Below are 13,204 nucleotides of genomic sequence, written 5' to 3' on the forward strand. Positions count from 1 at the left end.
CAGTATGAACACAGCTTTATGTCATTCTTGATTATATAGTAGTACCAAAACTTATGATTCTCTAATGTCTGGATGGTGGCAATGAATCAGTAGAAAGGGGTGGCAAAATTGAATAGCTGTGACTTTAACAAACAGTGTAAAAAATTATTAAGACAAAGATCCACTGTGTGTAAGAAAGCAAGTATTAAATTGAAAGTCAATATCTGGCCTTGCATTGTAATACTGGATTGAAACAGAAATGTTCAGAAGAATAACGTGGATAACATGCTCACCCCAAAGTAACTCTTTAAGTTGGGTGGTGGCTCCTAGTAAATGGAATGACATTATAGGTGAAAAAGAATCTCATGATGATTTGCAAACTTAATGTGAGAAAAGCTAGATTATGAATAAATCATTGATGCTGATTAACAGACAAAGATAAAATGTGTGAATTTGTCTGAATGCATGATTAGGCAATGCTTGATAGTGTTTGATTTTCAGAAATTGAGTCTAATAATTTGTCATTCAACGCTGGATGTTCTTGTATCGGGGAATAATTTTTCTCAATTCATAATCAGACGCTTGTTTCATTGATTGGCATGCACCGCTGCTGGAGTGGATGTGGTTGCTTGTAATTGGACAGCAGGCTACATCCTCGTTTGTGGTGATATTTTCCAATACCTCCCAGGACTTCTCATGCATCATCATCTCATCTGAGCTGGTGCTGGAACGTGGTCATTCAAATACCTGCCTGTTCCAAATTAAGAGTCTCCTATTCGGATATTAAACGCTGCATGCACAGAGGAACTTGCCCCTCTAACCCTCCCACCACACCCCTGTAAACACATGGAATACCACAGTTTCTTTCATCAATTACAACAAATGCGATGGGATTTTAAGTCACTCCAGGAACAAGGCCTGCCCTGTGAGGCTGTCACTGATTGGACACCTCGGGTGACACAGCTGATGATGGACAGCATAGCATGCTTGGTTGAACAGCCTCGTCCTTGTAGACCACTTGACCACAACTCAACCACATCTTGATTTTGACGGTAATTTATCATAGTTTTACCAGATGAAATTTGCTTTCTAAAGGCTATCCTTAGGTTCGAGAAATTAAAACACTGGAGATCAACAAAGGGTGTTAAATTACTCTTTAGATTTGGAACATTTTTGGTCTCCATAAGTAGTTGTCATGTTGCATTATCTTGTGTTTTATATAACTCTAAAGTTGGTCTAGCAAATGTTTGTGGTTTTATCATTGCTTTATTTGCCTACCTCTGCCTTTAATACTTTAATACATGTAATAGGCATCACATAATGTAGAGTATCAGTTGGTACACTCAGTTCTTATTAGCAACAAAATTAAAATGGACCTAAGTATAAACTAGAAACCATGTGGTAAAAAACAAGTCCTCTAATAATTAGCAATTAGCAGTAGTGGTATATCAGTTGTCAAGTGTTATCTATAACCTCAACTGACCAACAGACCAATGAAAAGAGGTTAAGCTGAATGGATCCTAGCCTTACCTAATCACATAAGCAACTAGAGGCAGTGAAAGGACAGTAAGCAGGGTTACAGGTTGTACAAGGAGGAGGGTGTTCAACACTTTTTTGGCACGATGGCACAGACTGGCTTTGGCTGAGCCTGGTCCAGATCTCAGTCCATCGGCATTTGGGATTAGCCCTGGAATGGAATGGCAGAATGACAATCGGTTGATTGGCTGATGAACCTGTTGCCGGGTGGATTCCAGGCATATCGATAGCCATGATCGGTGGCTCTTACCACTACGGATATCCGGACTCGTTTGGGCGGCCTCCTGAGCTCAGGAGACATGGGGCTGTCCATGTTGTTGTTTTTCTTCCGGGCGATCAGAGACAAGCACACAACGTTAACAATAACGTCATCGCAAAAACACTTTAGTGCACCGCCACTTTGACATGACCAAATTTCACTTCAGCACTGGGGTGAGGGGGGGGATTTAATTGAAAACTTATTTCTAAGAAACAAGCCATTGGCAGGGCGGAGCAAGAGTAAAGAGATTTTTCTTAAAGCCTTGCAGGATGCAATGCTGACACAAAGTGAAAAAGTTTTTATATTGAGGCTGACTGAGATACTGTATGTGTGTGTGTGTGTGTGTGTGTGTGTGAGTGTATGTATGTGTTTATCTGTTTGTGTGGGTAGTACTGAAATGTAGAGCGTGATGGAGAGAAATAGCATAGGACAGTCCCTCCAGGATTTCACAGCCTTTTTTTGAGATTGTTGCGGCAGCTTTTGTAAAAGATTGCGATAAAAGTGTATCTTTTGTATTTATGTTGCAATGAAGTTGCAAGAGACAGTAAAATTGCAAAAAAAAGTTGCGACTTTTTTGTGGTATTCTTCTTTAAAAATAAAAATAAACTTGTTTCGGGGAGAATAAAACTACTCTGGGCTGAGTTTTCCTAGTAACCTTACCAAAACGACTCAGGATGCTGAAAATGTTGGGATAATATGAAAAAGTCTGGTGGATTTAAGACAAAAAATAATAATTTATTGAATGAATCAAATTTGAACATTTCTGTCAATGGCTTGTTCATCTTTTATTGTTAGTTAATTTCCTATCCTGGCCTGGGCTGGGACACACATTCATACGGTTTGATAAAGCAATTATTGGACTTGCAGCAGCCCCGCCCGCTGCAGAGAGCCGACAGGAAACAGCAGCAGCTTTCAGCGACTTTAGAGTGAAAAATTGTTACAGTGGACTTTGATGTTAAAATGTATACAGGTTGGCCATACGGTCTGACGGTCTTTCGCTGTATGTTTTGTTGGTAAATGTGAGATGTTCGAGTCACACACATCTCCTCTTCATATCAGAAACAAGGAAATGAGTTCAGCGACGTACGTGTGTTACATCAACCCGTTCTCACTCCCGCTTGGTCAGTGGCTCTCAGAGTCACATACTGATACAAAGTCTGACACTTGGGACTGCTGTGATTGGTTGAAGCCGCAGGAAACTCCGGTTAATGGTCAAATTTGCGGTAAAATTGCGGTGATTGGTCAAAATTGCGAGTCACACTGAATTCACGGTGATTGGTTGAATTTGCATGAATTATTGTGATCCGACATCGCAAATTCCTGGAGGGACTGATAGGACTGTGTGGGTGTGCACAATGTGTAAACGACAGGAAGCGAGCCACTTTGTGTGTGTGTGTGTGTGTGTGTGTTTGTGTATGTTGGGTGTATTTGAGGACAGGGCTCTCTCACCTCCAGGGCTTCTGTGTCTGGACTGGCACAGAACAGGTTCTTTAAAGCAATGCCCGAATGATCATGTGGACCTGAAAGAGAGAGAGACAGAGATTCATAAACAGTGAAATGTTCAGACATCATTGGTCTCCGTTTGTTTGATACTTATGTCCCTTCTGTTTGCAGAACTTATCTTAGTGGTCACATCTAAAGAAGCATTACAAATACAGCTGCATCATCACTGCAGCACCTTCTGTGCCTTTTTTTTGTTTCACTGTAATTGTGTATTTGACATAGGTTCGATTATATGTTGATAACTGGCTGCAATTTCCTGTTGCTAATAAAGCTTTCCGCAATTCTGTCACGTACAATTCTTTCTACTGTACATTCTATAAAGTAAAGATGACTCATTTACTTTTACATAATTTGTTGCCAAAAATGCACACGTTCGACCCCCTCAAGCCAAAAATATAGGGTGGTTTAAAGTAAAAGGAAACTGAATTACAAAAAGCAATGGATTTCACATTGTCTATTGTATGCAGGTAGAACTGAAACATGAAAAGTAATGCAGTTTTTGTAATGTCATCAACTGTTCCTCTTGGGGGAAAAAATGTTCTAGTGTTTTGACCGAATGATTTGAGTCAGGTTTGTCGTGGTTTGATAAAGTTAGTGTATGAAGAGAATGTTTTTTTGTATTTTGAAATGTAGAGTTGATATTTAATGAACAAAATGTGGTTTGCACAATTTGGCTAATTGTGTGAGGTAGGTAGGTAGGTATCTTAAGTTTAGGTAAACGCTTGTTAGCAATTGAAAAAAAACTGTAATCAATAATAAAAATAATTGTTAGTTGCAGCCGTAGTCTATCTGACAATGGCTTACAACTTTTACCTACCAATCAGCACAGCAAACACCATATAAAGTAGTTAGCCCTGCTTTTGCCTTTTTAAACAGCAAAACAACACATGAAACTGTACTGTGCTCCTTCAAAATGTGTGTGTTTCTTACCGGTGGGGATCTCGGTGGGTCTCTCCACCACAGAGGATCTCTTCAGTGCAGGTTTGAGGGGCTTCAGAGGGACTGGACGAGTAGGGCTTAAGGATGAGTCCTCAGTAGAGATCTACACACACACACACACACACACACACACACACACACACACACACACAGACACAGAGGCATAAGAAACAGCACTCAAAACTCACAAACCCCAATCCTGCTTAAGAGATCAACCCCTCTTTCTCTTTCTGCAGACTCATTAGACAAATGGATGTTCTTCAGAGTGATGAGATGGAAGCAAATCAAAAGGGGGAAACAGCAGGAAAGAAAATAAACCAGCGGGAGTTGAGAGCTAAAAAAAAAAAAGGGTTCTTCTGTTGGCCTTAATGTAAAATTACATGACTTTAATGACTTTCCATGCTGACCTACAAAATATTTTTGCTGGGTTATGTTAATGTCTTTCGGAAGTAAGGGAATATTCTGGTTTCAGCCATAACATGTTTCACAGATCAAATGCTGTAAATCTAGAAATATATTCAGCTGTAATTCTGTGAAGTTGGTGAGAAGGATCACACTGATTGGCTGTTCAGCTAAGCAAATCAGTGCATTAGAAGAAAAGCATAAGTGAGGAAAGCAAACGATGAAATGGAAGAAAGTGGAGGAAAAAAAGGGAGGAAAAAGACGTAGAAAGTCAGAGAAGTGAAGAAAATCTCACACACACACACACACACACACACACACACACACACACACACACACACACACACACACACACACACACACACACACACACACACACACACACACACACACACACACACCTTCCTCCCACCCCCACATCCATCCATGCCTGAGGGTGTTTTACCTAGCCACTCACTGCAAAATGATGATAGAAATGAAGACATTTTGAGCACTACATTGCAGGACCTGGAACCAATTTAGACATCTACCTTAAACTATGGCTGCCTATTTCCCTTCTTTGTCTTTGTCTTAGTGCGTTTCACTATCTTTATGGGGACCCATCATTGACATAATGCATTCCCTAGCCCCTTACCCTAACCTTAACCATCACAACTAAATGCCTAACTTAACCCTTACCCTAACCTAATTATAACCCTAATCCCCCAACCAAGTCTTAACCTTCAAACAGCCCTTTAAAGTTGTGGGGTCCAGCATTTTGGCCCCACAAAGCTGTCTGGATCCCACAAGTATTCTGTATTCCCGGTTTTTGGACCCCACAAATATAGTTAAACAAGAACACACACACACACACACACACACACACACACACAAACCCACACACAATACCATCTCCTTATTATTGTTATTGATGGCTTAATAATGAATGTTAATACCGCTCTAAGCTATCCATCTGTCATACACATAAACACACTGTTTCAGAATACATCTCACACTTTTACCCTCCTTCTTATTCCAAACGTCTCTTTTACTGCAGCAGATTAATGACTCTGAATCAGACCCTGTAATGTTTGTCTTACTAAAGTTATTCTTCTCTTCTGTCTTTCTTTTCCCTAAAATATCTTTCTCAATTTTTACTGTCAAGCCAAAAAAGTTCAAGTAAACTAATATTGGATGTGTTCCTCTAGTAGATGTTGAAAAGGGAGGATGTCACAAAGAATCCAGCTGCATAAAAAATGTTACTCTTACAAAGTTAGTCTTAGCTATGCTAGTGGCCTTTATGGCTAGCGGCCGTTTGGTCAGTCGGCCACTTCAGTCCAGACTGAAATATCTCAACAACTATTGGACGTATTGCCTTGACATTTGGTACAGACATTAATGTGTCCTCAGAATAAATTGTAACTTCACTCTAGTAATTCCTTAACTTTGCGTTTAGCGCCATCATCAGGTCAAAATTTGAATTTGTCCACTAGTTTGGTTTATGACCAAAAATCTGAAAACATTGCCATCAGTCTCAGTTGAGCAAATGTTATTTAACTGACTAGATGGGAAACGATATAAAGATTATCAGCCCAAAGCTGATAATATGTGTCTATGTGTCTCACAGAGCAGCTAGCATGGCTGTAGACTCTAAGTATTGCTTTAGTACATCCACATTTACTTTAGTAAGATTGAGCATATTATGGAGAATGCTTTTTATTCGGTCTCACTTGCCAATCAATAGTGGAGTTTGAGATTATGTAGGTGGTGCTCATTTCCTTGTTTTTGTTTAGTAAAAGTGACCTTACTGCTCATGCAAAACTCTGCAGTTACATTTTGAAGGCATTTCTTCCTGTGGCTTTGAAAATAATGTGCTTTGAATGGCTGGAAACACTTTTTACATCTCTGCCCACTGTGACCTCTGACCTGGAAGCGGACCTCCTGACTGGCCCGGTGGCTGCTGTTCTCGCTGCTGTCGTTTGACACGACCGACAGGCGTTTCTTATCCTCGACGGCTCGCTCCCTGATGTACGCTAGTCGTCTGGGGCGGCCGAGCTGCAGGGAGAGCAGCGCCTGGAGCTGGGCGCGCTCAATGGAGCCCAACAGGATCATGGACTCTGGGAGACGAGACAGAGAAAGGAGGTGAGGAGAAGAAGAAGAAGAAGAATAGGGAGAAGGAAGAAAGTGGAAGAGAATGGAAGGGGCGTAGAGCAGTTTTGTGGAAGATACAGGTATAGAGAAAGAGAAGATATGGGAGGTGAGAAGAAGGAAGGAAATAAAGAAGGCCAAGGAGGATGAGAAGAAACAGCAAAACGTGTTTTCGGAGAGAAGAGTAACACTGCATGAGATTACAAACACATGTTGCGGCATTGCAGAGAGCTCAGCTGAGTTACATAACAAGAGCCCCAGAATGCAGTGGATGTGTATTAACTAGTGCGTGTATGTGTGTGTGCGATGGGTGTGTGGATAGCAGCTTGCTTGCTTTAAGTAATTGCCTTTGTGACAGTACGTGCTGATTACGTATTTGGTTAAATGCCGCATCTAATTGTTCTTGCACGATTGCATAATTGAGACAGCGTTGGAATACCAAATTTGCACTTCAGTGAGGTGGTGAGTTCAGTGGCATCAGCAAGCTGTGCCCAGAAAATTGTCAATCAATCAATCACTTTAATGAGCATGCCACCGAGGTCGATGGGATTTGTTTTTGGTACAGACTGGAAGGGACACTCAGTCCAACAACATCTGCAACATCGAACACAGACATCAATATTACATCAGACACAGAGATCAGCACACTATCACACACATGATATACTACTGTAACACAATTATTTTTGTATTGTTGTTTTCACAAAGTCTGGTGATTACTCAGGACAATACACTACTTTCTACTTCTTCCTATTGTAAAACATAACATTAAAGATACAGTTTAGGGAGTAATACACTTGTCAATCAAGTTGTCAATTGTAACATCTATCCAAGTTCTTGACTTTCTGCTAAAATTTTCTCAAACTGCATTACACATTAAGCACTAGCACTGTATACAGCCACTTATTGTGGAGAAAAAGTGAAGCCCTAAATGTGTTCCTGAATAATTGTAATTATTTCGGGGTTAAAGCTGCATCATGAGATATTTTATGGCGACGTGGGGCAGCAACCAAGCTGTAAACACAACATTGACAAAGTATGACCTTATAAAGTTGTTTTGGTGATTTGCTTATTTAAACATCCAGCAGACATAAAGATGTAATTAGCATAACTTTGGAAAAACTTGGTTTCTGTACCTGGCATATTTTTAAGTCCAATTATAACTCTTCTTTAAGCTCTACTTTGGTCTCCACCAACTCCAAAGAGAAATATCTGGTTGTTTAGCTCCACTAAGTAGTCTGCTGTTTCACCACGGCAAATTCCACGTAAGTGTTGATAAGATCAGAGTTGTGGGACGGAAAACCAAAACAATGAGCTGATGATATACTGTGAATTATACTAACATAATACAAAGCGGGAAAGTGTAGTGAGTTACTATAAGTATTAATACTTTTACTGTTTGTCTCACCAGTTGATTCCACCAGTGCCAGAGTCTTGAGGTGACCCGTCAGTAGCACATTATGCAGGTCTCTGTAGCTGCAGTTGAGTGTGATGTACCGCACGTCCCGCACCATGATGTCCTCCACACGAATATTATACTTCCTGAGAGGAGAAAACGGAAAAAAGAAAAATAAATTTGAGGTGGAAGATGAGAGGTAGAAGGATGGATCCATTAAAGAATCAAATATTTCCCTGATTAGTCTAAACATATACAATGCTGACTTTTGAAAATTGACAGTGACGGTAATGCTTTGGCAATACTTTTTCTGATAAATTATGATGCCACTAAAGTCAGTGAACTACAATTCCAGCTTGGTAAGTGCAGTTTTCATAAAAAAAAGTTGCTGTGCACGGATCTATAACCACTCTCCTTCATAGCCAACGCTGACAACATCCTTCCTTCAGCTGACCGGTCGATTCAATAATTCAATAATTCAATAACACAATACACTGTCGACACTTGGCCAAGTGTACAGTAGGGGGAAGTGGGTGACATTGTATGAGCAGATCTTGCCCCGGTACACCAGTCATAAACACTCAGCTTTCTCTTCCTGTCTGAGCTTGCCAAAACCTGCAAACATGACAGCATGGCTCCATGGTTTCGGCTGCCAAGCCCTGCAGTCGTGCCAGGACACAGGCTCCGGCCAAGCCTCCGCTTCTTGTTGTGGTAACAACTCAATGCACTAAATGCACTGACCTCGCTTGGAATATAAAGTTAATTTGATGACCATCCACCTCCATCTCCACTTCAATACAACAGAGCACAAAGTTGTTCTAGGTCCATATACAATGGCACCAACAGAATGCTGTGCTACAACAAAGCCTAATAGAAAGGTTATTTATAGGTCCTAATGTAGTGCTGTAATACAACACTAGATAATGTATCAAATGCTCTATTAACAGCATTAAAGGGACAGTTCACCCAAATTACACAAATTATAGAATAATGTTATCTTAACTTCATCGTCAGACAAGAACGTTGAAAGTGGAAGATTTGGCAAAACTCCACATTGTGTTCTATGACAGTTTTTTTGTTTAGATCCAATGTATTTAAGATTCTTCCTACAATATCTACGTTCGGAAACTAGAATATACTAAGTTTAGGGAATTTTTGTCTCCCACATAAAAGTCAAACTTGCTACACTCTTCTCCTCAAAGGCATTCATGACGTTAAACTCGTGAACACATGAAAAGTGAAAGAGCTTGAATTAGATTTTAGAATTAGATGTTCAAATCCTGCATATTGTACATTCTTACCACTGGACACTTGGCTAATCACTACATGAAGTGGTCGCGCTTGTTGGATTGTCAGTTTCAGTTACAAAAATCTTCAGACACAATTTTTTCTAAAACTCCAAATGAAAAATCTTATTATTACTTCTTGCATTACAATATATACATATGTACCAAATCACACATGGATAAAAGGTTGAATCACTACTGCTTTCTATCAGTCAGTGATAGAATTTAAAAAAATATATACGTAAAAAGAACCTTTTAAAAAAACATTCCCTTAAAGATGGATTGGCAGCCTCTTTTCATTTACTCGTGGATCTGAGAGAATAACGTAATGCATGCCTCTGAACTGGCCTCAACCACTACCAAGACAAATTTCCCTCGGGATATCACATATAGTTGATGAAATCTGATTGGTTTCTTCTTAATTTAACCTTCCTCCCTGCAAGGCTCGGAAATACATCTGATCAGTTTGGGGAATCTTGCTTTAAGCCTGAGCTTATAGATTTTCAGCCAAGATATAGGGTTATAAATCCAGGCATACAGCTCATCAATATTGTGTAGAGTAGTCTGGAGAGGCTCAGGGCATTTATATGTGTGTGTGTGTGTGTGTGTGTGTGTGTGTGTGTGTGTGTGTGTGTGTGTGTGTGTGTGTGTGTGTGTGTGTGTTAATGGGGATGTATGTAGGGGAAGCCAATAAAAGGAAGCTTGTAATGAACCAAAGAAAATATGATCATCTCCTGTGGCTTTGCTGACAGACAGACAGACAGACAGACAGACAGACACAGAGTGATGTTATGTAATTGTTCCCACATGTTTTAAAATGTCACTCCAATGCTGACAATGGATCAAGAGACATGAAATAAGACTTGTCTGAATAAAAGGGTGGAAGAGGTTTAATATGTGCTAATGGTTATGATTAGAGAGTGGGTAAAAGCATGCCTGTATTGGAAATATATATGATCTCTGTGTGTGTGTGTGTGTGTGTGTGTGTGTGTGTGTGTGTGTGTGTGTGTGTGTGTGTGTGTGTATGTGTATGGTTGCGTGGGTGTAAGATGAATGAGGAGCCACCTGGGACATTCACACACTCTTCTGAAATGCTTTCATATACCGTACTGAAAAATTATATTCTCACATACTATACTGAAACCTCACACACAACTAAAACACTCTCATGAACACTAGTGAAATACTCACAGTTTCAGTAGTGTTTATGAGAGGGGTTCAGTATTGCGTGTGAGAGCATTTCAGCATTGTTTATGAGAGCGTTTCAGTTGTGTGTGTGTGAGGTTTCAGTATAGTATGTGAGAGTATAATGTTTCAGTAGTGTGCATGAAAGCATTTCAGTAGAGTGTGTGAGAGCATTTCACTTATATGTGTGTGAGGTACTGTAATTTTCAATAATGTCCCAGATGACCCCTCATAAAATAACTTCCACTTTTGAGTAAAAAACACATTCAGCTTGGAGGGGGCTATGCTACCTACAGTCTCACCCAGCCTCCCCACCCCTCCTTCGCTCTCATATGCTGCAGTAATATAACACACACAAACACACACACATGCACACACATAAAGTCCTGGTGATGGAAACTAGTTTGAGAGGCAGACGGGTTAAAAAAGAAGTTAGTGAAGTATGGAGGGAAGAAGGAGCTTTCTGCATCATGACTCAAGTTCATATTGGGTATGTTATCAAATATAGATAATTCAAGATTACATTTTTGTGTGGGTATTTGTGTGTGTGTAGACTGAATGTTTATACATAAACACATGCATACAAACACACAGGGGAAATTCCTGACAGTTTTCTCAATCATCTTTACGCCTCGCCAACTTTTAACATTTCGAAATGTATGTCATTATGTCAGGAAAATGTTGTCTTTTGATGATAGATGATCACGTCATGATGTATTTTAACTTAGCATGCATGCACAAACACTCAATCTCTCTCACACACAAACACCCACACACACACACACACACACACACACACACACACACACACACACACACACACACACACACACACACACACACACACACACACACACACACTTTCTGACAGCTTCTCAATATCTTTAGTCCTGGGCAACTTTTAACATTTGGTTACTTTGTGTTTATGATTAAGCAGAAATGATTTGATTGTGCGTTGATGATTGATGATCATCACATATTGTAATGACATACCAACAGACAGAGGATTTTTTCACGTTTTCCTGATTAAATTTCTGATTCAATTCACTTGAATTTGCTTCAATCATTAATATTTTATGAAGAAAAAACAGTTGTATTCCTCACATTCTTCTTTCTTGTCAAAAACTGGCGCCTACATTACCCACAATGCAATGCTAACAGTTTGGTCGGGGATTCAGATGCATTATGCTAGTAGCTAGTCAAGCTGCTAGCCTCAAGCAGAGATAAGGAGCATGCTACAGCTGCTGGTAAGCTCACTTCTTTAAACTTTTTTTCACATGCAGTAGTACTCCCAAAGACCTGTAGCCAGACTTTGATGTATAAAATCGTTGGAGTTTGTCTTCAACAATGTAAGGACATTTTTAATCTCCAGACCAGAGTCCTGCATGACTTCAGTTTACATACCCATACCGCCCTGCACAAGCACAGCTCAGTACCAGAATAAATCTGTTAACGCAATTAAAATTAATATGTACCTGAGGCTACTGATGATGGCAAATTTGTTGTTTATTGTTTATTAAAAGGATCCCCATTAGCTGATACCGTAACAGTCAGCTACTCTTCCTGGGGTCCACACTAAACACACAATACATACCCATTACATCACAGAAATCCCATTGCAAGAATACATGTAAAATCACATCAATATGCAATAGACGCCCACATACATACACATGCAGGTGTACACCCGCGAACATACACACACATACATTTCCCTTAAAAATTGTTTTTGTGCCATATATGAAATAGATAATTTAAAAGCAGAGCTGGAGCATGAGAATGACGAAGCCAGCTTGGATGACAACGGTTAAAATACCGTCCAAGTAGAGGTCCTAGGAGAAATTAGGACTGACAAGGGACCTTACATAGTTATCTCACCTGCCTCGACCTTACTGCTATAAACATGCAAGTAGTTTTCCTGGCTAAATTTCCAACTTGGGAAGCCAGAAGATCTTACAAGCATTATACATTCTTGGAAAACCTTGTTTAATGTCGAAAAACTATGAAAATGTAATCCAAGTTGTAATAAAAAAAGTATTATCCTTTAAAGCAAGTATTTGCACTTATTAACATCATACTATTAATGACCCTGAAAGACATTGGGAGCTTGCGTGGCCGTTACTGTGCTTGTGTCCACAGTGTTTTAAGTGTTTTCTGCATTATATAATTAGCCAATAGATAATAACCAACTATGCAACAGCTCATTGAAAACACGACTGATATTACACACAGCTTTCTCTCTTTTCTTTATTCTCTCAGACACACACACAAACACAGGCAGGACAGGAGAGTGAGGATGGGATGGAGAGGCCATAAGGTTGCAGTGGATAATAAGGAGAGATAGATGAGAAGAGAGCAGCAGAGAAAGCGTGAGAGAGGAAAAGATAACGAAAAGATGGATAGTGTGGGTCAACTGAGGTCCTGATGTAGAAAGGGAACGACTCAAGCAGCAGAGAGAGACGCAACTCTTTAGGGGATGACCACAGACAATGATGAACATATGGAGGATGAAATGAAAAATGTCCTCATTACTCCCAATTTGTGGATGATGCATCCAAACTATTATCTCCACCTAATGATTTGCCAACATCC

The 13,204-nt window shown here is 39.9% G+C and overlaps 1 protein-coding gene across 6 annotated transcripts in view; it reads right to left on the reverse strand.

The window, feature by feature from the left end:
• The window catches only part of LOC116038902 (chloride channel protein 2-like), a 197,285-nt gene that overhangs the window by 31,556 nt on the left and 152,525 nt on the right, over positions 1 to 13,204 (reverse strand). For 3 of the 6 annotated variants that reach the window (XR_004897418.1, XM_036001479.1, XM_036001478.1), the window contains exons 17-22: positions 8,154 to 8,287; positions 6,524 to 6,714; positions 4,208 to 4,319; positions 3,224 to 3,294; positions 1,766 to 1,840; positions 273 to 305 (exon numbers count right to left, since the gene is read on the reverse strand). Coding sequence is in view for 5 of the 6 variants with exons in the window: in XM_036001479.1 (XP_035857372.1) it covers positions 273 to 305; positions 1,766 to 1,840; positions 3,224 to 3,294; positions 4,208 to 4,319; positions 6,524 to 6,714; positions 8,154 to 8,287 (616 nt within the window). In the remaining variant the exon portion in view is untranslated. The remainder of the gene's footprint in view (positions 1 to 272; positions 306 to 1,765; positions 1,841 to 3,223; positions 3,295 to 4,207; positions 4,320 to 6,523; positions 6,715 to 8,153; positions 8,288 to 13,204) is intronic. The other 3 variants (XM_036001480.1, XM_036001481.1, XM_036001482.1) reach the window with 2 other exon arrangements.

The sequence above is a fragment of the Sander lucioperca genome, chromosome 5, assembly GCF_008315115.2.
Source record: "Sander lucioperca isolate FBNREF2018 chromosome 5, SLUC_FBN_1.2, whole genome shotgun sequence".
Classification (NCBI taxonomy): Eukaryota; Metazoa; Chordata; class Actinopteri; order Perciformes; family Percidae; genus Sander; species Sander lucioperca.